The sequence below is a fragment of the Enoplosus armatus genome, chromosome 22 (assembly GCF_043641665.1).
Source record: "Enoplosus armatus isolate fEnoArm2 chromosome 22, fEnoArm2.hap1, whole genome shotgun sequence".
In the NCBI taxonomy this organism is placed as follows: Eukaryota; Metazoa; Chordata; class Actinopteri; order Centrarchiformes; family Enoplosidae; genus Enoplosus; species Enoplosus armatus.
The window spans coordinates 16,621,997-16,646,507 of record NC_092201.1 but is presented as its reverse complement, the minus strand read 5'-3'; the positions used below and the strand labels follow the sequence as shown (position 1 = coordinate 16,646,507).

The 24,511-nt window shown below is 48.0% G+C and overlaps 1 protein-coding gene across 7 annotated transcripts; it reads left to right on the top strand.

Moving 5' to 3' along the window:
- The first annotated feature begins 1,973 nt into the window (after positions 1-1,973).
- Positions 1,974-23,728, top strand: LOC139304830 (protein bicaudal D homolog 1-like). Of its 7 annotated transcripts, none has more exons than XM_070928716.1 (12): positions 1,974-2,201; positions 14,244-14,456; positions 14,754-14,906; positions 15,558-15,862; positions 16,020-16,194; positions 18,437-18,607; positions 18,665-18,952; positions 19,039-19,217; positions 20,481-20,850; positions 21,242-21,436; positions 22,079-22,230; positions 22,699-23,728. In XM_070928716.1, exons 1-12 carry the CDS (start codon positions 1,983-1,985, stop codon positions 23,726-23,728), a joined length of 3,450 nt encoding a protein of 1,149 aa, XP_070784817.1. In that variant the 5' UTR covers positions 1,974-1,982. The 7 variants fall into 7 exon arrangements, with proteins under 7 accessions (XP_070784817.1, XP_070784816.1, XP_070784814.1 ...); XM_070928715.1 differs by having other exon boundaries at positions 1,983-2,201; positions 16,080-16,194; positions 18,695-18,952; XM_070928713.1 differs by having other exon boundaries at positions 1,983-2,201; positions 18,437-18,556; positions 18,638-18,952.
- The last annotated feature ends 783 nt before the right edge of the window (positions 23,729-24,511 follow it).

Here is a 24,511-nt window from a genome sequence, read left to right as displayed (position 1 = left end):
GCGGCGCAACTATCTAGGAGCTGATATAGCCGGTGTTCCGTTAGCCACAACAAAGATAATACTTCCGGGTGTGGCATTTTTCACAATAAAATCGTCGCCTCTTCAAACTGACTGACTGGATAGCCAGTGTTGACTATTGACTAAATAAATAAGATATTGTGAGGCAAATAACCACATGTATTTTGTTATGTGTATGAACATAACAAAATACATAAAATAACCATGAAATTGGGAAAATGCGATAATTCATTCTTCCCCACAATAATTATTTTTTTTTGCAGGTTATTTTCATTTAACTCCATCAGCACTCATTTCAAAATGCAGTGGCTGTTTCATAACTTCTCATGACTGTCTTTGTCTGTCAAACAGTTCATGTATTTATATACATTTTGTCTGTAGAAGCCATTCATGTCACAGTGTCTTAACTACGATTGAACACTTTGAGTCTCCAGAGTAAGACAATACTTTTTGTCAGACTGCAATTTACAAAAAGGAAGTTGCTCTAGTAGATAAGCGTCTTTTTTTTCCATTTTCAGTAGTCAATTAGTGATAAATAAAGTGTTTATTATATTTCATAACGTTTGTTCTGATCTTCCATAGTTCTTTTTCACCAAGTGGCCCACACAATAATGTATTATAATATATTTTATTACTTTTTTGTTTACATCCAAGATTTAACTGTGAGAATTGCATTATAAATCAATTCAAAATGTTTTTTTTTCCTTTTATTTTGAAGGTTGGACGACTTCTTCGTGTTCTTCGTTGGTAGTATTAACGCCTGTCCGCTGCATTGCTGCCCCCTGAAGGAAATGAATACCTGTTCACCTAGCTGCAGTAATAAAGTGCCCCCCCCCCCACCTGTTTTGTCGTCTTCTGCTCCTTTTATTTCAGCGTAGTGACACAGTTGTTTTGCGTGCATTGCTTTAACTGAGACATTTCTCTCGCAATATTCTGCAAACATTTACTTTGTGTCAGGAAAAGGATTATACACTAGCCATGATGTAAAATATAGGAGATAATAATAATAATATCATCAAAAAGGCTGCAAAAGTATATTGGTATAAAGGTTCAAACTAAACATTGATTACCAACACACATATCCCAGTGTCCCAGGACTAATATAGGCTAGTAATATATAATATTAATAATAATTTTATTTTCTTATTTCTCTTCATACTTTTCTGTATTTACCTGCAGGATTTTTCACACAGGACGCAGTCACATTTTTTTGCCAAAAGTATAAACTGACAATATGATCCCTCATTAACCAATTAAAACGTTAAAACATGTGGAAATGACAAGTGGTTTGCTGGGAACCTCAAAAGAAAATGTTGGTATCAGTCCTGATCTCCAGGGGGCGCATGCGGCTCCTGGTGACTCCGTGTCATCGTCTGAGGCAGGCTCTGCCTTGTCTGTACTGTCTGCTGAGAGGACCACAACCCCCCCCTTTCGAGCCCAGAGCAAGCAGGGTGCCCCCGAGAGCGGGGAACCGAGCCTTGCTTCGCGGCCGGCAGGCGGAGAGGTAGATGGCGTCCTGATGCCGGTGAAGAGGCAGAAAAGCAGAGCGGAGGGAGGGGTGGGGTGGACGGGGATGCGGGCGGCGGAAGGCGAGAGGCTGCATCATTTAGAGCATCACATGGCAGGAGATGACTCTCTCTGGCGGTGATGACAGCGCCTTGACAAGATCCGCGGATGTTTATTGTTTTGGCTTGTTTGTTTGTTTGTTTGTTTACATGAGACTCGAAGCGTCGGTGTGATTGCTCGGAGGGGAGGTGGTCGGGGGTTTGTTGTCGGCCTCAGCTGTTTCTCCCTCCGGCGGGGCTCTCTCTGCTCAGGGAGAAAAGAGGGAGAAAAGAGGGCAGAGAGAGAGAGAGAGGGAGCGGGGGGGGGGGGGGGGGGGGCGCGGCGTGGGCTGGGGGTGGGGGGGGGGGACGTCGGGGTGGGGGGGACGGCGGTGGAGAGAGAGAGGGGAGAGAGGGGCGATGGCTGCCGGCGGAGCAGGATGCGGGGACACGGTGGAGCAGTGCCGGGCCGAGGTGGAGCGCCTGAGCCGGGAGCTGGCGGAGGCCAACCGCGAGAAGATCCGGGCGGCGGAGTGCGGGCTGGTGGTCCTGGAGGAGAACCAGAGCCTGAAGCAGCAGTACGCCGACCTGGAGGCCGAGCAGGAGGCGCTGAGGCTGGAGCTGGAGCAGCTGCAGGAGGTGGGCTCAGCATGGGTATGACTCGCTACTCGAAACAAGTAAAGCAAGTTATGACTCATACACGAAGTAGAAGCGCCTAGAATAATAATAGTTCCAGGGCAGGGGTGTGTGTGTGTGTGTGTGTGGGGGGGGGGGGGGGGTCCTCACTTCACAAGTGAGTTCATGATTAATAGGCCTGTATCATGTTGTCTACCTACCGCTCTGTGCGTTGTGCCCCCCTCTCCTGTAGAGGACACCTGCAGTTACACCTGCTCGGACAGCTGACAATAGACGGGCCCAGCCCATGCTGTCACATGACTGTCAGGGCCAATACATCCCACAGCCCCATGACTTTTCAAAAGCAATGTCACATGATCATCATCTCTTTTTATTATTAGGATATTGAGACTCCCCCCCCCCCCCACCTCGTGGTTTATTTCTAGCCTGAATTTAATTAGACATTTTTATTACATTTGGTGTCCCTTGAAAAATGAGGAAGCTACTGAGAATAAGATGCTATGTTTGACCTCGCCCCGCTAAGTCTAAATCATAGGACGCAGGTGGTGATGGTTGCCGACGTCGCGATTACGAGACACACCGGTGGGCGTCTGTGCTTCGACAGCGCGTTTAAAGACCCCTTCGAGGAACAACTGAAAGGCTCCTGGCTACTCGCTATGCTATGACTCATTCAAAAGCAACTCCCCCCACTGCTCGGGACCTTCTCGGCGCTCGAACAACAGGAGGTTTGGGGTTTCAGTCAGTCAATCATTTATTGAGGGACTTTTAAAAAACGTGGCACGTCCGTGAACTTTCCTTTACTTTGACACAACAGTTCATTTCAGACACTGACTTTTTCATTCATTTCATTCATTTTCACTTCATGTCGTACCTGAAACCCGGAAATGAGTTAGCATTTTTACACTTCCTGTTCCCTCGTCTGGAAGTCAACGGGTTTTTTTGGTTAGATAATAAACACAAGCTTTAAGAGATTTACACATTTTGTTCTAAGACATAAAACGCGTCAGCAGCTACTCCCCCCCCTGCAAGCTTTTTTACGTGTCTTAAAAAAAAGGCGGTTGCTAACAAGCGGCTAAATGAGGCTACAGCGGTTTGTCGCCGACATTAAACGCCTTCACTTCGTTCATAGCCTGGCGCTAGCTTTCTACTTCCGTTTGCGCTTCAAAAAATCGTAGTTCATTAGTGAAGATTATCTCGCCGAACAAAAGTATCATAAACGTTTTGTTTTGCCGCAGAGTTTATTTTCTGCAATAATCCCAAAATCACGTGGGGAAAAATCCCACTGGCTTTTTGTGGAGGGAACAAGGGGCGATGCTAACTACCATGCTCTTGCCCACTTGAGGGCAACAAGCTACAAGCACAACACTGACGTGTTGCCACCCACGCGGAGCAACGTTAGCGTTCACTCGGAGTCGCCGTTTGTGCCCACGTGGGGAATTTAAGTCCAACGTCCGCCCCCCCTCCCGAGCCCTGTGGTGGGTTTCGTCGCAGAAGTAAATCCTTCTACGTCGCGCATAATGTCCGGCTGTGTGCCCCCATGTGTGCGCGGAGGGACCGTTCGGACACCTCGCAACCGGCTGCCGTTCTCGCGCAGCATTTGCAGAGAAAGCGAGCTGGTTTTTACGACACGTAAATGGCCCGAGAGCACTTTGTCAGGAGGGAAACTCTCGATTCTTGTTGGTACTGTTCAATTTGATTCATGACACTTTACAAATAGAGCAGGTCGAGACGGTACTCTTTATGATGCTATTACAGGGACCAGAACAGTTCCCGCCATGAGCGAGCTCTATGGAGACAGTGGCGAGGAGAAACCTTGAGGGGCAGGACCAGGACTCTGGGGTGGGCGGTCATCTGCCTTGGCCGGTTGGGTTGCAACGTTGCCACCATGTTCACATATGTAAACACATAGCAGAGTATGTGATGACGTTGTCCGCGTACGGTAACTGTAGTAGTGGTAGTGTTTCCAGTTCACCTCTGGCCTCAGCGGGTGATTTACCTTCCGCCCGAGTCCGATAATCAATCCCCAGCTAATGAGCAGCGCCGGGCATCGCTCGGGATCAACTAATTTTTCATTTGATCGATGTGCGTCAGAGAACAGCACTTTCCAGCACGCGGGCCAACGCGCGGCAACACTAATTCACCAGTTTGTGAGCTGTAATACAGCTGGATCGGAAGCTGACTGCGCGGTTACATCCTGGAGGTCGGCCTGCGTGTGTGTGTGTGTGTGTGTGTGTGTGTGTTTATGAATGGCTTGGGAGGAAGCTGGTATAGCAGATCATACATATGACGCGTCAACAGTTTGTTCTTTTAAACGGTCAAGTCACTTTGTCATTGACGGCAGGGGTCCGCCGGAAAGAAATGCCAGCCAGGGAGGTGAAGCTTGAACACACTCATTGTTGGAAGCTTCCCAGTGCAACCACAGTGCTGCTGTAATTCTGGTTTATTACAGCTCAGGGCCCCCGCAGTCATAAAGCTTCCCTGCACAAAGAGTTGCTCCTGGTGACGAAATCCCAAGACCATTCTTAGGATTGTGACGTTTTTTGGAAGAATTTCCCCTCGCATTTAAGACTAGATCCTGGTAAAGATAAAAGTTACTCACAAAGCATCTTCGCCCTTAAGAGAGCCCCTAAGGCGAGCCACTGTTCGGGGAGTAGGGAGGAGGACTTTTAAGAAGGCTTCAGAGTTTCTTAAGCAGAGGAGAAGATGGCGGAAAGACAAAGAGGCTGAATGACAGTGAGTTCATGAAACGCTGCAGATTTTTCCTGAATCACTCCTAAGCTCGGGGGCCCCCTTGCTAGAAAGTTTTAGGCTAAGTCAGGAGCTCTCGGAGAGTATTCCGAGAGTGTTTGGGAATACGGCCCCGGGGCATCTTCATCTTCATTTTAATGCCAACCACTGTGCTCAACAAGTTAATTGCTGAGATGTGGGCGTAGGGCAGCGTCTATACAACCTAAGCAGCGACGGCCTGAAGGTCGGAGAAGTGTTGTCGTGGTCGCATTCTGATTTATTCTTACTTCGGCTGGCTTGTTTAGGGCTGCAAGTCATATTTTCACTGTTGATGGATCTGCTGATTACTTTTTCGGATGAATCGATCCATAGTTTGGCCTGTCAAACGCCAGGAAATTGTGAAGAGCTCGAGGTTTCAAGACCGAAAAGACACTCGGTTCAAGGTAGAATCGCAGAATGCTATTTTTTGTTCTATTTTATTTAGCAGAGATGCATTAGATGCAGGCATTATTAATAATAATAATAATAATAATAATGTATATGGATCGACGTTACATGCAGGAGGCCGACCTGTAAATGAAAACCCTGGCCTTTGTTCCTTTTTTTTTTTTAACTAATCACGTGTTGATTTTGGAACTTTTGGATTGGCATTTTTTTTTTTAATAAACCAGAAATAATTGTGTTATTCACATTGTCACAACCAGTACGTCAATTTAAACCAACCGTGCGGTTCTTCAAATGGCCACTAGTTGTTGTTGTTTTTTTGCTACAGCAACAACTTCTATTGAAATGAATGGGAAAACTCTCAACTTCTCTCAAGAAATGCAAAGTTTAGTCCATCATTGTATAAGATAAAATGTCCTCCAATGTGTGTCTCGGTTGCTGTAACACCATTTTGGATGCGGCTTGTGCATTTGTGTCTTTAAACCCTCTCCCACGGGCCGCGTCCATCATTACACACACACACACACACACACACACACCATCATCTTCATCTAGTCTCCATTCCAAGCCCCGCTAACTCAATATCTCTCATTTCATCTCATTCCGGCTCGTTTCAGCTCATCGGGTTATCGATCCTCTCTGCCGCGAGGCGCACTGCTGGGAGAAAATGGTTTCGCTGATGTGAGAGGGCTCCCTTATTATTCGCTTTATTATTATTACTCCCCCGGAAAAGACAAACGCCACTGAGATTTAGCAGCCAACGAATCCTGAATCCGGCGCAGCGGAAAGAGATTCAGAGCCAGCCAATCATAGTTTAGGAATAACTAGGTGGCGCCATTTGGGGAGCGCTAAAATCACCAGGATTCGTCCCGTGGGGATCATCAATGGCGATTACCAATTTTGATTCTGATCTCCAGTCGTTTCTTTCAGAAGCAGTTGTTCTTTGTGCCTTGGATTTGCTTCTGAAGTCAAAATAAGAGACCCCTCTGTCTGAGCTCGCCTCTGAACACAGCTGAATGGGGGGGGGGGGGGGGCATGGAAGTGCACATCTGAAGTTAAATAAGTGATTGCTCCTATGCATGTTTCACTGTAGCATTCTTTAGGAGTCACTTGAAAGGCACGAGCTACATTTATTTGTCGTTCTGCAACACAGCTGCTTTCGAGACATTGGAATGTAACGCATTGGCATGAGAGCATACAGCCGGGGAGGAAGATGTACCGTAGAGATGGGGCAGCATGTTGGTAGTGGTGGTGTTTGGTGTGACCCAAAACATTCTGAAATGTGAAAAAAAACAAAACAAAACAAAAACATTCAGGAAATAAAACTCACTTCCTGTTCACATTAAAGGATAGGTTCGCCATTTTTGGCCAGGAGTAAAAAGCTAATGGTAGGCTATAAACGAGTTACAGCGCGGTTACTTCGACGTCACCGCCACTGAGCTTCACTTTTAAGAGACTATAGATAGATCTAGATACGTAGACAGATAGATATAGAGTATAAACACAACGAGGCTGTAAAGGCAGGACTAGTGAGTAGACAACTTTCTGTGTTTAATGTCCGCAACAACTCGACAACAACGCTCGTTAGCAACCGCCTTTTTTAAGACACGTAAAAGCTTCAAAATTCACCAGTGGGGGGGTATCTACTGACGCGTTTAATGTCGTAGAACAAAACTTAGACCTTATTCCAGGCATCTAACCAAAAACCCATTCAAAAAACCCGTTGCCTTCCAGACGAGGGAACAGGAAGTGCGAAAATGCGGACTCGTTTCCGGGTTTTTAGGACTCATTCCTGCAGCATTCTATGACGCTAATGTTACGGTTAATGTGATAGATGGGCGTACTCTGCTTCTGTTTCCAGGACCTGTTTGTAGACAAACAGGTAGTTGTCCCACCATATTATAAGACAGCTAAAAAAAAAAAACCCCAAAACATTTTCACGTGTTGTCACTCTCAGCCGTCACGTCACGAGGTTAAATGGGCGCTAAAATGGGTGTCGCGGGCTGGGCTGTACAGCGCTAGCGAGAGCTGGAAAGGGCGGATGGTGTGTGGTTCCACATCAGAGTGGCAGAGGGGGGTGGGGGGCGATGCACTTGTGGGTGTGACGAGTGGAGCGAGTGATGAAAAATGCAGCGGGCGCACCGGTGTAGCCGCTGAGGCTAAAAACAGAAGTGACCTCCCCCCACCCCTGAACCCCACTCGCCAAGGGTTTCAGGTGTGGTGGCTTCGTGGATCCTGCTCCTCGGGTTCACACAGCGGCGGCCGCAAGAACAAGTGACTTGAAACTAACTCGGAGTCAAGGTTTTTCCACTTTTGACGCCGTAGTTTGTGGTTGCGTTCGCGTCGGGCCGCGTTACGTAAGTTGTACCAGATATTTTGTCCACTTCCTGGAGTCCTGTGTGCGTCACACTAAAACCCTCTGCCCTCTGCTTAGTTATGAATGTGACACGGCCACAAGAAGAAGCACTTAGGAGCAGACTGGATGTCTGAAAGATGCATGTCTGCGCACACACACACACACACACACACAGACAGAGCAGAGAGGACGTTATTCATTTAAATTCATTTTAAATCATTCATTCACTATGAGGCCACGATGATTTCCTGAACGCAGCCCCTACATTTCTGAATGTTTCCTGTACGTAGAAGCACTGAACGAACACAAGACATGATATTTGCGTCGTCTTTTTTTGTGGTTTTTGGTCGCCACTCGTGTGGGTAATAATACATCTGAGAGTCTCACGGGGGGGGGGGGGGGGGGGGCAGTTTGTTTCCCCGTCTCCTACTGAAAGCTCAAAGTAGTTTTCTGTAACTGTGGCCACGATCATCCCATAATCGCGCGTGTTTGTTATTGCGTAGAGCAGCGGCTCCCAACCTTTTTCTGAAGGGACCCCTGTTTTACCGTTGGATATACACTGACGAAAAATTCGTACACCCTTAAAAATAAAAGAGAAAAAAAAAACGGTTGTATGACCGCAGACTGGCTCGTGTGAGGGTTTCAAATAATGCCATAATATACCAGCGTTAATTCGTAGTAGTGATTGGGGTGCGGCTGATGTGGCTTTGATGCCTACGTAGAATCCACATATAAAGTACTTGGCTGCTTGGGTGTTGTTTTGGTGGGTGAAAAGGTGGAGTCATGGGAAGCGGGAGTGGCGCTTTAAACGATAGAGGGATGGAAACGATGGGAAGAAAGTGAAACAAAGGACCTGAGCCAAGGGGAGCGGTATGGAGCGCTATATGAAATGTGATAATCCCTCAGTCCCTGTCCTCCATCTGTGCCCCCTTTCACTCCCTCTGTCCCTCCTTCCTGCCGCCCCTCTCTCGTTCCACTGAATGTGAGAAGGAGGAAGCGACGCAGGTGGTGAATGAGGGGGGGGGGTATGACGGAGCAGCATGGCTATCATTTAATTTGGTCTCCCTGCAAGGATTACACAATCTCTACCGGATATGAGACAAGGGCTTGCTGTTCCACACCCAGCACACACACACACACACACACACACACAGACACTCTCTCTCTCACCTCGGGTGAAAATAAACTGTAACATACGGAGATAATAACATAGGAAGAATAAGAAACGTGGCAAAACGGAGACACCCGTGTAGCGCAGTAGAGGACGGTAGATTACAATAGATGGATGCTAAGCTAGAAAGGTATGTCTTAAGATTCCTTTTGGGGGGGTGTTTACAGGTTGGGACGCCCAGAGACGAGGGGGCTGAGCCATGGAACGTGGATGTGTAGTTTACTGTTGCGGCTGTTACCATAAAATAGAAATAAAGACATAGCGGTTGGATGGAGGTCAGGATGCTGTTATGAGCTGTGTGCTTCTGTAATACCTGTATTCAGACACTGCGCCTTTAAACGAGCCGTCCGGACTTCCGTAAGGTTGTGATGTCACAACTATACAGTCACCGCCCTCAGCCACGCCCCCCCCCCAAGCAGGTCATCTGCACCACCCACCAAGCACAGGGACGCTCATCCACCCGCTCAGTCTGTTTTAAGTTATCGGAGCGCTCTGCTCAGGAACTACTCTTCAGGTGTTTGGAAGTTGTTCAGTTTGTCGCAGATGGCTTGTTTCAGACAGAGGGGGCGGGGGACTAAGGGGCTGCAGAAAGGGCCAGGAGAAGATACATAAGGACTTTTTTTCAACTGTGAATCATGCAAAGCTGCTCTAGTGGACTCCCAGAATGAAAATATAGAGCTGGAAATTAGCACGACATGGGGCCTTTAAAACCATGAAAATTAGACACAAGTTGTGATAATCTGGAACTGTCCTTTAAAAAACAGATGATCTGCCGCATCGCTGAGCCCTCTATGACAATATTTCAATGTCTGGCTTAAACCTGTGCACGGAAAGTGCTGCAATTTTTTTAATCCCCCCCCCCAGCAGTACCAGAGGTTTATTTTACTGGGCAGTTAGCATGATCAGACTTCAATCTCCGCTGCTGTCCGAGTGGATGTTTTGATAGTCCAGCGTAATACACAGAAAGGAGAGTGAGCCCCCTTTTTTTTTCTTTCTTCTTCTTCTTCTTTCCGGCGAATGGCGTCACCAGGAGACGCTCTGGAGCTGGTCCAGATCCAGCAAGAGCCATAATGAGTTTTTCCAAGGTCATGGTCGTAGTTTCTGGTTCAGTGCTGTTGGCAGAAACTGTGGGACAAAGTCTGAAATTTCAAACAGACCTTCTGTGTCTTGCTTAGGATCCTATGATACTGAATGTTGTGACTAAGGAAAAATGACTATCTATCTATCGTATGTGTTTGTCCTTTAACTTCAGAGCCCCGAAGTACAACTTTTTGAACAAATGCTTTTAGAAAGCAGCTGATACTGAACTGTAAACCTCGTCCAAGACCTTTTTTTTTAAATCTGAAGCCAGCTACCAGAAGTGCCTTCGGATGACAGAAAGAGGTTGGAAAAGGTCAGGGGCTGCCTGCCGTCTGCCTGCCTTTTAAACCAGACTCCCCTGCGTGGAGGCAAAGGCTTTAATTAATAATGTGCGTGCGCTGTGCATGTTTCTCTTGCATCTATTGCAGCGTAAATATGGCGGTGAGCTGACCTTGAGTCGCAACGCTGGCAGCCCCGTCTATGTTCATGGGTCGGACACAAACACACACACACAGGCTTCTACACAGTCCACAGTTAAGTCTGCTGCCCTGCAGTGATATTTACCGTGTGATAACAATCGATCTGGACAGACGTCATGGTGGGAGGTTCGCCGATAAATGACACAGGCAGACTGCAGACCAGAACTCCCACCATTCTGTACGAACATTCTGTTTTAGATCTGCTGTGGTTCAGAGAGTTTAAAGGCCCCATATCATGCTCTTCATGTCTGTCTGCAGGCCGACGCACCGCTCTGCTCCTTGGTGTCCCGCCGGGGGTCAAGCACTTGGCAAATGAACATTTTAGGAACCAAACAAGTAAAACAGGAGGGGGGGGGGTCCCTGGGTGGGGTTCCGTGGGGATCTCAAAGCAGATTCTTTGCTCCGTCGACCGTTTTGCAAGAGCAGGGCACCAGCCGCTCCGCTGCGCCACAAAGCCCACCCTGATGTCTCAGCCGTGGGACAGTTTTAGTGGGAAAATCTTCAGACCGGCGGCATAAGTATGTTGACAGAGCAGCCCGACCGAAGACACGGGGGAGACAGACCGAGAGAAATAAGAGCGACAGGCGGAACGAAGGAGGGGGGGGGGGGGGGGGGGGGGTGAAATAAAGGTTATGATGAAGTGTGTTTTTGTGGGTGTTCTTACGAGCGTGAGTGAATATCACTGTCATGGCCAGTCTTGTGGGACACCGTACTGCCGTTCTCTGTCCCTGTCCCTGTCCTCTCTCTCTCTCTCTGTCTCTCTCTCACCGTCCTTGTCTCGTTCAGAGTGAGACGGGATGAAGTCAGAGTTGGCAGTAAGGCACCGTGTCGGCAAAGTAGGACACTGGTCTCGGGAGCGACGGCGGATTACCATATCGCTTACTGGCCGGTTCAAGCCTCCCAGAGATCACCTCCAGTTTTTTTTTTTTTTTTTATCAGCTGAGACGAATGTGCCCGTTTCACTCTTGACCTACATGCAGGGCCAGAGTTAACTGCTTTGACAACCCCCCCCCCCCAGTCAACCCACTACTGTTCATGTGCTGGACTAAAACTGTGCCCAATGTGTGACAGTTCGTTTTTTTGGTATTTTTTAAAGGCCCCATAATGTAGAAAGTGAGATTTCCATGTCTTGTTTGATTATAAAGCAGGTCTGGGTGCTATATATATATATATATATATATATATATAGGACTTTTTTTTTTAATGCAAAGCTACTCCATGAATGAAAAAGTAGAGCATAATATGGGACCGTTGAACACTATACATATTTAAGCGCTTTTCCAACTGAAATATTAAATGTAAAAACAGCAGGTTGCTGAGCTGTTCTTTTCTTTCTTTCTATCTTGGTGTAGCGCGTTAGCATGCTAACATCTGCTAATTAGCGCTAAACACAAAGTACAGCTGAGGCTTGTTGGGACGTCATTATTTTTATTTGGTCATGGCACTGGACAGAGTCAGACTTTGTCCCTGACGGTGGCTCTGGCCCTCTCCTTTTATTCCTCAACTCTTTTTAATTACATTTCACTGTGATTGTGCCTCACATGGTTACATGTGACAAATAAACTTGATTGATCGATTGATAGATGGAATTCAGGAGAGCACCAAAGTCAGTAGGATTCGTCCTCTTAACTACGTTTCATAGCAGTCCATCCAATAGTTGAAATATTAAAGGTCCCATATCGTGCTCATTTCCAGCTCTGTATTTTTTATTCTGGGACTCCACTCGATATTTCGTGTGGATTCTTTAGTCAAAAAAATTCCCTACGCTCTCTTGTCAGAATGTTCAAATAACACACTTGATAAAAGGTGGCTGTATATGAGGGGGGGGGGGGGGGGGGTTCAAAGATGGCCTCTGGTGTCAGATGTGAAGGTCCTCCTCGACCTTTCTCCGGCCGTCCGCTGACTCCTGGTCGATGTCTTCATGGTGTGCCAGCAGAGATCTTAAATTGTATTGAATGGTTTGCGGTGACTTTTTGTGACTTGAAGTGTGCTTGGATATTTTAACAGGGGAGGGGGGGGGGTAGGGTCCCATTGGGATGATTCCAATGGTCCCTGTGGATGTACTTATACATGCTCTCTCTCCACTGGTTTGAGGAGAATGGCTCCCCTCTGTCTCCGTCTCCCCATGCCAGCAGGAAATCGACTGACCGGCCGTCACCTCCACTTACAGCCCAGTGCCAGGGCCCATAACAGCCCCCCCCCCCCCCCCTCCCAGAGATGAGATATGATGTCATTCAGGTGACTTTTTTTTTTCTTCCTGATGCCCAGATTTTACATAGAAAGCACACGGCCAATCTCAATCGAGCTGGATCCTCTCTTCCACGCTGACGCACGGCGGTTGAATTTCCCTTCGATGGCACGTCGCAGTCCGAGGTTATTATTGCGCGTATTGAATGGATGTTGTTATAGTGCCGTATGTTGACATGTACACATTGTTGCTCTGTGTGTGCTGTGTCAAAGTAATGGCTTGAATGGCCGACGGAGCCGTGGCCGTGAACAGATGGTTGCCCTGCATCTGTCCTACACATCCAGCAACTCCTCTCCAGTGTTTATTAGCTGCTTATTAGCTACAGGTGGAGGTCATGGGTAAAATGGAGGTCATGGGTAAAATGGTTAAAATGGCTAAAATGACACCCCCGCCGTGGGTGCTGACGGCGCCTTCAGATTGGACGTTGAGATGTATGCTGACAATTTTGAGGCACCACGACAGCTTGAAAGTCAAAAAGAACAGAAACGGAAGGTTGGACAGTTTCGTCCGGTCATTGCCCACAACGATATCGTGCGCCTCGTTGTAATGTTTGAAGCGGCAGCCTGTCCGTGCGTCACTTTTGAGGCGACACAGAAGGCTTTGCGCTTTTAATAATAGAGGAGAAATCCAACGCCAGGATCCGACCACACACCGGGCCTCATGCAGGAAGCGATATACGAAGAAATGTCCTCTTATTTTTGTTCGTATCCGCGATTTTGTTCATATTTCGTAAGTGCCCGTTGATTTCTGGGATTCACCTATGTTTTCTCTTAGGTAAGAGGAAACTTTACTTTACTCATACCAAGATAAGAACAAAAGGTCCACAAGCTGTCCAACGCAAAGAAAAATAAGTTTTAAAAATGGATGCTTTGCTTTGTCATTCATTCTTAAGACAGTACGTTCCACCTGTTGCTGTGCGGCTCCACTGATGTGAGCCACCAGTTGATGAGGATGTCTTGGGATGGCGAGCAATGTGGAAGGTCCCTTTGGGTGCAGGAGGTTCATTCATTCATTTCCATTTTTTCAAATCATGATAAATGAATGGGAAAACAGAAAATCCTACCCACCATATGCTCAAAAGTCTGCTGATGCGCAACATGAAACCTTCAGGAGATGTAAAAGAAGTGTCTACCGGAGGTTACGGTTCAAGGTTCAAGAAATCACCCAGCTTGCATATTTATTTATTTTAGATCAAAACCATATTGTATTTTCGAAGAAGATATTTGTGTCTTTAAGTGGAGTGGGAGACCAGTATGGGTCAACTTTGAGGGCCCCTGGTTCCTGAATGGTTGGTCATTGAACCACGTTCTAAGGCTGCATTCAGACCAAATCCGACGGTTGCGGCGATTAACGCAGGTCTTAAAATCAGCAAACACATCTCGACTTTCATTCTTGTAACAGTTGGTTCCGAAGGCTCTTAAGCGCTCTGTTCTAGCATTTTTTGGATGATGCCCTTCTAATAACTGAAGAATATTAAACAGCTCACCTCCTAATCATGTCTAGATGACTCTTCCTTTTCACCCTACCTGCCCTGTTCCAGGCATTTGGCCAGGCCTACTCCACGCAGCGTAAGGTGGCGGAGGACGGGGAGACCAACGAGGAGACACTGCTGCAGGAGTCCGCCAGCAAGGAGGCCTATTACATGGGCCGCCTCCTGGAGCTCCAGTCGGAGCTGAAGCACAGCCGGGCCACCACCTCTAACGCTCAGGCCGACAGCGAACACCTGAGCGCGCTGCTTCAGGAGCTGAGGGAGGTACAGTACAGCGCTTAGGGTTGGGGGATGACATATCGCATCACGCAAGAGAGCCAGCTGGGTGGGTCTTTTAAAGCATGAGCACCTCGACTTTTAGCCATAGCCAACAGCCATAGCAAGCCATAACAAGAGTGTTTTTATGGGAAACAGGCAGGAAATGCAAAAGAAGTCCTCAGAGTGTAAAACCCAATCACTTTCATACATGATACCACTCATTTCCTTGGCTCATCTGCATCATAAGCAACATGCAACTTCGGCTCTGCCACCCCCCCCCCCCCCTGCCCCCCGTCTCAGCAGAGCAATGAGATGTTGGAGCTGCAGCGCGGCCGGATGCGCGAGGAGATCCGGGAGTACAAGTTCCGAGAGTCGCGGCTGCTCCAGGACTACACCGAGCTGGAGGAGGAGAACATCTCTCTGCAGAAGCTGGTGTCGACGCTCAAGCAGAATCAGGTACAGATGATTGACACACACACACACACACACACACACACACAGGGACATACACACCTGCAATAGAGAATGAAACGGATATTTACGTTCGTCCAACTTACATATGTAAGTTCCATGATGGTACCTCCAATTCTATGTGGACGGAGAACTTCTTTGCATATAGTCTATAAAATAATTTCATTTTACACTTATTTACAGACATTTACTGGACAGCAGCCTGCCCCACAACACAAGAGCCACAGTTTACATTAGCAACTGCATTAGCTTCCCTGCTAAAGTCCTCCTCCTTATCTAACTTACAAATGTGAATGCCCTTTAGCTTGTTGAAGGAACCACCATTCCCTACCACTGCTAAAAAAAGGTGCACAAGCTAAATGGTTAATTAGCTGCTCAGCTGCAGCAACATCCAACAGTTTACAGTAAAAAGGTACCTGCAAGTGCTGTAGCTAGATTTAGAAAATATCAGCTCTCCAAATATTTCATGAGGAAGGAAATACATTCAAGACCTTTTTTTAGGCCTCAAGGATTTAAACACAAACTTTGTTGGTTTACAAGGAAGCTCTACAGGGCACCTTTCATGCCACCCACACAGTGACTTTAAGCGTTAAATATAGAGTAGTCAGTCCATCTGTTGCTCCACTCCTGGTTTAGGTGGAGTACGAGGGCCTGAAGCATGAGATCAAGGTCCTGGAGGAGGAGACGGAGCTCCTCAACAGCCAGCTACAGGACGCGCTGCGCTTGAAGGACATCTCAGACACCCAGCTGGAGGAGTCGCTGGAGTCTCTGAAGAGCGAGCGCGAGCAGAAGAACCACCTGCGCCGGGAGCTGGTCCACCACCTCAGCATGTGCGATGTGGCCTATACCGGCAGCGCCCACCTGATATTCACCTCCGCTCCGCCCAGCGGCAACGCCACCCCGACTAATCTGCTCTCCCCGAGCGTAGAGGAGCCCGCGAGGTGGGTATTGCACGCATGAAACCAATGTGGAAAGGAAATGTCTGCATGTTGATGACCACAAGAGCTTTACTCGCAAATAGTCACCTGCCATGTGGGAAGCAAAGTGGATCCTCCTCGACTTTTAAAGATGCCGCGCTCTACTCTACTGATCTGTCAGGTGTAACGGCCACCTCCAGGGTGGGACTGGGGCGGGGACGGCCGCGGGGTCGGTGCCCAGGGCTAACGGAGAGTGCAGAGGCCCCGGGCGGAAATCTGAGGGTCCGGCGACGTCGGACCTCTTCAGCGAGATGAATCTCACGGAGATCCAGAAGCTCAAGCAGCAGCTGATGACGGTGAGTCTGCTCTGGTTATTTACTCGAAGAAAGCCGACAAAAACAACATTACTGGTTTGCTTTACTTACAGCCTGAAGAGCTTGGGGCTAGATTGAACGGCTCTCGAGACTTTTGTTTGTCAAAGGAGAGGTCACCGTCGAAGACCACGTCTAGCTCCCGGGGTTTGATATTTGCCAACAGGGGGCAGATTGACTTCGGAGGAACGACTGCAGTTATTTCTGAGCTAATTTCATTTAGCTGGAGAAAGTTCAGGGACATCCAGCGCTAGACTTAAAAGAGACGCGACTAGGAACAGGGGTAAACAGCTAGGAGCTCACCAGCACTTCCAAAGTTCGCTGATTGAACACGTTTCTTGTTTAACGCACATAAACAACGCTCCTAAAATGTTGCATGGATGTCTGCAATATCTACCTACTGACTTGCAGCGTTAAAACATCCAATTTTTATGTAAAATTGTACCAAATTTGTGACGAATTGTGGCTGTAATAGTCAGAAAAACATGTTTTTGTTTCCTGCGTCTGCCGGGTTCATAATCCAGCTGCCGGCTCCTCTTTAAAAAGCCAAGGCTCTTGAATAATTTACTGTAAAAACCATGCTAACATACAATATCCCCACTGCGTAAGGCACTCTGTCTCTCACTTTCTCCCTTTGTCTCCTCCTCTCACACACAGTCACACACACACACACACACACTCATTCTTGTTTTCTGTCCTAACACCTTTTCTTTTCTCTACATTCCCAGACTCTCAGAGCATTTCTACAAACCTTACAACCAATTTCTTGCACCGAAATCATGCTCAGATCCCCACAAAGCTGTACATTGTGTCTATACACACATCCTCTGTGTGTGTGTGTGTGTGTGTGTGTGTGTGCATCTGCTTCGGTTCCTGTAGGTGTAATCCCATCCATTCCTGCTCCCTGCAGCCTATCTGATAGGCTGGGCTGCAGCAAGAGCTTATTTATATCTCAGCTGACACACTACAATATCGACCACTCTCCAGTAGATGGGTGGGTTTCATTGCCGCTTTTGTTGCTACAGTGTCGTTTCTTTACGTCCGATGGAACTTGAAGTATTTACTCTAATGAGGAAAAAGTGGAATGCCATCCCAGATGTAGGGGTCAAAGTTTTGAAGATATTAAAGATCTGAGACAGTTTTTTTTTTAATGGTTCAGTGTATGTTTATGTTTCCAGTTCGGGTCTGGTTGTGGAGGTGCTCAGTTCCTAAAAGTGCTTTTTGGTTGACGAGCTTGGCTCTCACCTGCCTGAATTCCGCACCTGTGATAGCAGTCCTGGCGCTACGACCAGAAATTGCACTGCGTCTGCATCGGCGTTGGCGTGTTGCATCAAATACCGGTGCGGCAATTAAATACGGTCCCGGGAAGGCAGGTCTGATGAGTAGATTCACGGGCTTGAGAACTTATCAGGCTCAAAACGCTGCACCAAAGTTTATAACACTATAAGACAGGATTTTACAACTCTGGAAAGATGACCACCAAATAGTAACAGCAGAAATACTTGCATGTGTTTGTTGAACCACAACAAACATGCTGAATGCATTTCATTAGCATCAGCAAAGCTATTTTGTCTTTGGACATTTTGAAACCATTTAGACCTCAGCTGGTGCTCTTTTTCCGCTGCTTTTTCTACGTTCCTTTGGCGCATTCCTGCCACTAACTGTTGGAGGGGACAGGTATCACATCACCCACGTGCTCGTGTGCGTACGTGTGCATCCTCGTGCCAGGACTTGTAGAGCACGAAAGACAAACAAAGTGGGGACCCACTCATCAAAACATTGCAAAAAAACAAACAAAACAGATCTCCACAGGATTCCTTTAATTACATTAATCTTTCAGTTAGTTTATGAACTGCTCAAATTAGCAGACCCAGTCCCAGGACCAGGACCAGGACCAGACTTCTCAATTTGATCATTGTGAGTTGAATTGGGGATAGGTGAGTTGGGAAGTCACTTCAACCTTCCTGTTATCTGAACACTGCCTTTGCAAAACCAACCTTTCAGAGGACTCAAATTACAGTACAATAGTTGAGGATGAAGCTGCAGAATGTGAGTGTGAATGTGATCCGTTTTTTGGCGTGGTGTGGTGAGAGATGCCAATTTAAAACTGAAATCTAAATTTGATGTGGTATGATATGGTATGAGCCTGTAAAAAAAGGTTTGAAAGCTTCTGGGATCATGCCATACATGCTGTGCTTTTCCCTAATCTTGCTGCTGCCCCCTTCAGGTTGAACGTGAGAAAGTAGCACTGATAACCAGCCTGCAGGAGTCCAAGACTCAGCTCCAACACACCCAGGGGGCTCTGACAGAGCAGCATGAGAAGACCCTCCGCCTTAGCCAGAAGGTCGTCGCCCTCCGCCGCCTGCATCGAAGGGCCCACCTACGCCAGGAAGACCCCGCCAGCGCCACCACTCAGCTCAGCTCTGAGGCCCTGATGGAGCTGGACAGGGATGAGGAGGAGGCCGAAGAGGAAGGAAGAACTGAGGAGGACAAGAGTGAGGCGCTGAACAAAAGTCAGGTATTTTCATACCAGACGCCAGGTCTGGAGATCCTGCAGTGCAAGTACCGTGTGGCTGTGACAGAAGTGGTGGAGCTCAAGGCGGAGGTGAAAGCCCTCCATGACAGACTGGCTCAGTGTGTAGAGGAAGCAGCCGAGGAGAAGCCAAGGCGAAATGGTCAGCTCCAGAAGCTGGAGAGGCAGGTCACCTCATTGGAGAAGAGCTGCCGGGAAGGACGGGAGAAGGTGACCATGTCATACTGTCTGCTGCCTGTCTGAATAGAATGAGAGATAGTTGCGGAGATACAGGATTTCCTCTCCTCTCCTCTCAGATTTCTAGCCTGGAGTCGGAGTTGCAGGCAGCTCAGTCGGCAGCCGGTGAGAGCCAGGGGGCGTTGAACGCAGCTCAGGATGAGTTGGTGACGCTGAGCGAGGAGCTCGCGCAGCTGTACCACCACGTCTGTCTGTGCAACAATGAGACACCCAACCGCGTCATGCTGGACTACTACAGGTCTGACTGTTGTTTTATCAGTAAAACACATGAAAAGGTGATTGAGGCCCGATTTGTGGAACCTGCATTATAGGAATTTATAATGGGGATTTATAATATAATATAATGTATTAACCCAAAAGAGTAGACAATACAAGTAGTGATATAGTCTAACTGTTTAAACCTAGACTTAAAATAGATATAAGAACCGTGACAATATTGTCATCTTTATTGCATTGACTCGGCCTACACAAGTAATGGGGAGCGCTGACCATAAAGTCTTGTATGGTGCAGTCTAACAGCAATTTGAAGTTATGGTCATAATGGTCCACACACGCTTGTGTAATTTTGATGCCCAAACAGGTGAAAGCTTGGAGGTCCACCTTGAACGGGAAGCCACCATAGTCTGTTGCTGCTGCTAGTTTATTTATGGGAAAACGCAAACTTGTAGTTATAACCTGAATGGCTCCCAAACCTTTGCTGTGTATCAATGAGCTTTGGTAATGATTCTACCGGTTTGACTGTGCGCAGTAAATACCTTGTGGGTTTCTTAATTTCTAGTGATTTACCAAGATATTCTCCATTCTTAGATCTATGGCTACCAAAGCTGCATTTAGGACCTCCTGGGCTAGCTAAGCTTGAAAGGCCTTCTTCTGGATCTTGATAGCTTTGGTGGACCACTTGTGTCCATGTTCTTGAGCACAAGCAACCTTCTTGCCACAGCTCTAAGCGGCTGCCTCAGTCGAATGTCCCTAGCCTGGGACTTGAAGACCTCTCAGACAGGGAACTTCACTAGGCTTTCCCAGCTCACCCTCATTACGTTTTTGGGTTGACCCGGTTTTACCCGCTCTGTCTGGTAACTTCTTCCCCATCAGAGATAAGACATTCCATGTCTCAACCAGTTTCCAGAACCTATGGTCAGTCTGCCAAAGCCCCTACCTTCACCTGGCCCTCATCTGGTCAGCCACATACGGCCAACACTTGAGTTATGACTCCATATGGCAGCAGCCTCATGTTGTTTCTTCAGTCAGGCAGCTGGTAAGCTCCCATCCCTGGCCTGTTCTGGACAAAGTATGTTTGCAGGCTACCCATAGCAGGATACCACAGGCTGACCTTATTTTGAGAACAACAAGTTGGAGCATTACACCACACTGGCAATTGGGTAGCGGAATGAGTATAGAAACTGTCTTTCAACAGGAAGAGGTAGCCTCAAAGGCCAGAGTTGGTGGATGTCTAACATACTCCACACACAAAAACATCTTATTCACTCTGCTTTTCTTCTAGACAAGGTAGAGGGCTCAGGGGCCTCAGTGCCAGTCTTAAAGCCATGTCTTCGGACAACAGCAAAGTTCTCCTCACACCACGCCTCGCCCGGCGGATGGCCGCTGCCGCTTCGACAACCTCAACTCCTGGGGAGTCGCGGAGCTCCTCAGAGTCTCCATCCAAGGAGCCCTTATCTGGGGAGGGGGGAAGGCAGGGCCTCCAGGCGACATCGGAGCAGAGCTTTACGCCCTGCACACCTTTGACCCGCTCACCCAGCATCAGTGCCTCTTCGTCATCGTCGTCATCGTCATCGCCTGCCCTGGAGCCAGCTGGCGAGCTGCGCAGGGAGCCCATGAACATCTACAACCTCAACGCCATCATCAGAGAACAGGTAGAACACAGTTCTCAGTGTTGGTGTTCTCCTTTCTTTCCTTTACTCTCTTCAACATTTTTTAGACAACCCGCTCTTTCTCTCTCATTCTCATTCTCTCCGCTGAAAACTATGGTCCGTTGTTTCTTTTCGTATCTTGCATTTTCAGCTGTATATTATTGTTTCTCTCCTTCCTTCCTGATCATCTCTCCTCTCTTATTTTACCCCACAGATGAAAACCCTCCTTTTGGCCAAATTCCTCGTCCTTTCTCTTCTCCTCTCTCAATCCCTTGATAACCTCCTTTCTCCCCTTCTCCTCTTGCTTTTCGTCTGAAGTAGGCCACCTCGTATCCTCGTATCTCCTCTCGTCCTCACCTCCTGTCTCCCCTGCCTCTCCTCTCTCCTCCCCCAGGTGAAGCACCTCCAGCGGGCAGTAGACAGGTCTCTGCAGCTGTCCAGACAGAGAGCTGCTGCCAGGGAACTGGCCCCTCTCCTGGACAAGGACAAGGAAAGCTGCATGGAGGAGATCCTGAAGCTCAAGTCTCTGCTCAGCACCAAGAGAGAGCAGATAGCCACCCTCAGACTGGTGCTCAAGGCTAACAAACAGGTGAGACGTGAGGTGTACACATGCGGCAATGTTAAGGGTATGCTTTTTGGTCCAAGAATAGACAATTGTGTCTGTTCAAAAACTATATCAACCCATCCCATATCCAGTTGATAGCCTCATCCTCCAAAAGAAATCAACAAAATATTCAGAATCCAAACACAGCCACCAGTGCTTTGTTTAACAATGCCTTCACGGAATGAGTCCAGCAGTTTATAGTCCGAATGTTTACTGGCCTACGCTTCCCTGAAACACTTCAACCAATACAGTTGATTGAAGGACTCTCTTGGCTGCCCCAAATCTTTCCGCCATTGGTATTAGTTTATATTGCCTCTTTTTAAATGGCTTCTCCCCAAAGAATGTGTGCATCAGTGATACAATTAGGAAGATACAGCTAACATTATCCACCGAGAGAATGTCTACCAGTGGATAAAACAGAACTCTGATGAGTGCAAACTATGAGTATAACACTGCCATAATTATTCAGCCTGCACAGGTTTTATGAGTCACTTCCTGAGCGAGTACTCACTTAAAGACCTGTTGTTGTAAGCACCAGCTGCATTACGCATTGCTATTTGGGTGTGGCACACCCATGGGTTTTGCACATTCAAGTGAATCTGTGTATGTGTGTGTTTGTTCACCCAGACGGCAGAGGGGGCTCTGGCCAACCTGAAGAGTAAGTATGAGGCGGAGAAGTCCATGGTGACTGAAACCATGATGAAGCTGAGGAACGAGCTGAAGGCCCTGAAGGAAGATGCCGCCACTTTCTCCTCTCTGCGGGCCATGTTTGCCACCAGGTCAGAGATGAGACAGAAGCAACTACTACGCAACATATTTTTTAGATTATTTAACACTGATTCAGACGACTCAAGAATCAGCAAACCTTTTCATCTTAAAGGAATAGGTTGACACTTTGGGAAAGAAGCTTAGATAAGAAGGTTGATACCACTCTTGTGTCTGCACAGTACATATGAAGCTACTGCCAGCCACTGGCTAGTTTAGCTTAGCACAAATCCGCCTACCAGCACCGCTGAAACTCACTTATTAACATGTTATACCCTGTTTGTGTGTAAAAGCAACATGTTACGGCCAGCTCCAGGAAGTTGTTGCACCTCTCCAAGAAATAGACATGAGACTTTCTCATCCAACTGGAAAGCGAGAGTGAAAAGTCAATTTCCCAAAATGTCAAACTATTTGACACTAACTTATCTGCTCCATTTTGATTTTGTTCCTCCTTCAACCCGCTGAAACCTGCCTCTCTTCAGGTGTGACGAGTACATGAACCAGCTGGATGAGATGCAGAGGCAGCTGGCTGCGGCCGAAGATGAGAAGAAGACTCTGAACTCCCTCCTACGGATGGCCATCCAGCAGAAACTGGCCCTCACCCAGCGTCTGGAGGATTTGGCCTTCGATCAAGAGCAGACCCACCGCACCCGTAGGGGCAGACTGGCCCGCGGGAAGACCAGCACTCCCAAAGTAAGTCAACCGGCCTCGGCTTCGGCCTCCAACCTAGCCCAAGACTCCACTTCAGCTTTGGCCCCCATCAGCCTCCCCACTACCGGCCTTACTAGTCCTGCGTCAATTCTACCTGATGATCCCCCTGCGCCCCTTAGCCCGTCGGTGATCAGTGCAGCTGCAGCAGCGCTGGCCTCAGCTCTCACCTCCCCTACGTCACACATATCCCCTTACAGACCGCCATCAGGGGTCGCCTCATTGGCTGGCCCTCCAGTGTCAGAGAGCCCCCCATCTCTGGAGGCCCCCTCTTCTCCCTCGACGCGGACCCCACCCTCAACCCCTCTGAGGATGGCTCACCCCCAGTGGACCCTGGGGGTGCGGACATTTGTAGTTGACTCCCAGAGTTTCAGTGTCAACATCTCCCCTGCTCTGCCCCGTAGCTCGGGCCTCTCCAGGCACCACACCCCAGACTCGCATACCTCTCCCTCATCGATCACCACCACCAGGCCCACCCAGCCAGGATCTGCCCCTTCCTCTCCCTACCGGTCCCCTGTTCTGGGGCTCAGACGCTCCACATGGAGCCCCTCACCCCGAACTCGTCCGTTGTCCACCCTGACACGCTCTTCTGTCCTCTACACTCCTACCTCCCCCTCCCCTTACTCCTCCTCCCACTCCCCTTCTTCCTCCCACAGCTATTCCTCTACCTACCACAGCTCCTCGCCTGCTTTTACCCCCTCTAGCTCCTACCTCACCTCTGGCACTTCCACCTCCTACAGCCACTCCTCCCACTACACACCCCTCTACCCCAGATACTACAGTTCTTACCGGCCCCGGCACTGATCCCCAACTATGAATCCTTTACTGTAAGCCTTTTGAAGGCTTTTCCACCGGGCTCCTTATTGACACTAAAAACTGCAACTACCATCGTCTTTCTCTTTTTGTCACCTGAGAGAGTGGGGGCTCACAGAGAGGAGGACAGAGTGGTTTCCTGTTTTTCTGTGCCTAAGCTTTGGCCAATGGGTTCTGAATGTTCAGTGACTTTGCTCAGGGATTTGACATAAGGAGCACAAGCGGCCCCACCTTCCTCTTGTACTGAGGCTACTGATTGGTCCACAGGAGGACGTTAATAGAGACTTTTTAATGACTTTTTAGCAGTTAGGTTCTTCAGGTTGAGACCACACGCATGAAGTGATTAAGACACAGAGACATTCAGACATTGACTGGACACTTGGCAGACACTTTAATATGCTCGAATGAGGGTCATGGCACATTAAATACCGTCCTCTATATTCAATGTAATATCCACTCTGTTTTAAATGGTAGTGAGTCTCATATACTGTATACACAAACACTGTAAACCACATGTCTTTCAGTGCAAGCATTCTCCTTTGTTTATGAGGTGCTTGGATGCTTAAGGGTTCAGTATGATTCAAACGAATTAGGTCGTACGTGCCCTCCGAATGTGTCTGAGGGCGAAAGTGTTTATACCGGGTTCAGATGACCACACTCAAAGGTGGGGTGAGGTGTCTGTTGTGCTAGAGAGGGGTGAGACAAGCTGACCTCTCCTTAAAAGCATCCGGTAGTAGTTACGTGGCGAATGAAAAAAAAGAGAGCCTGCAATTT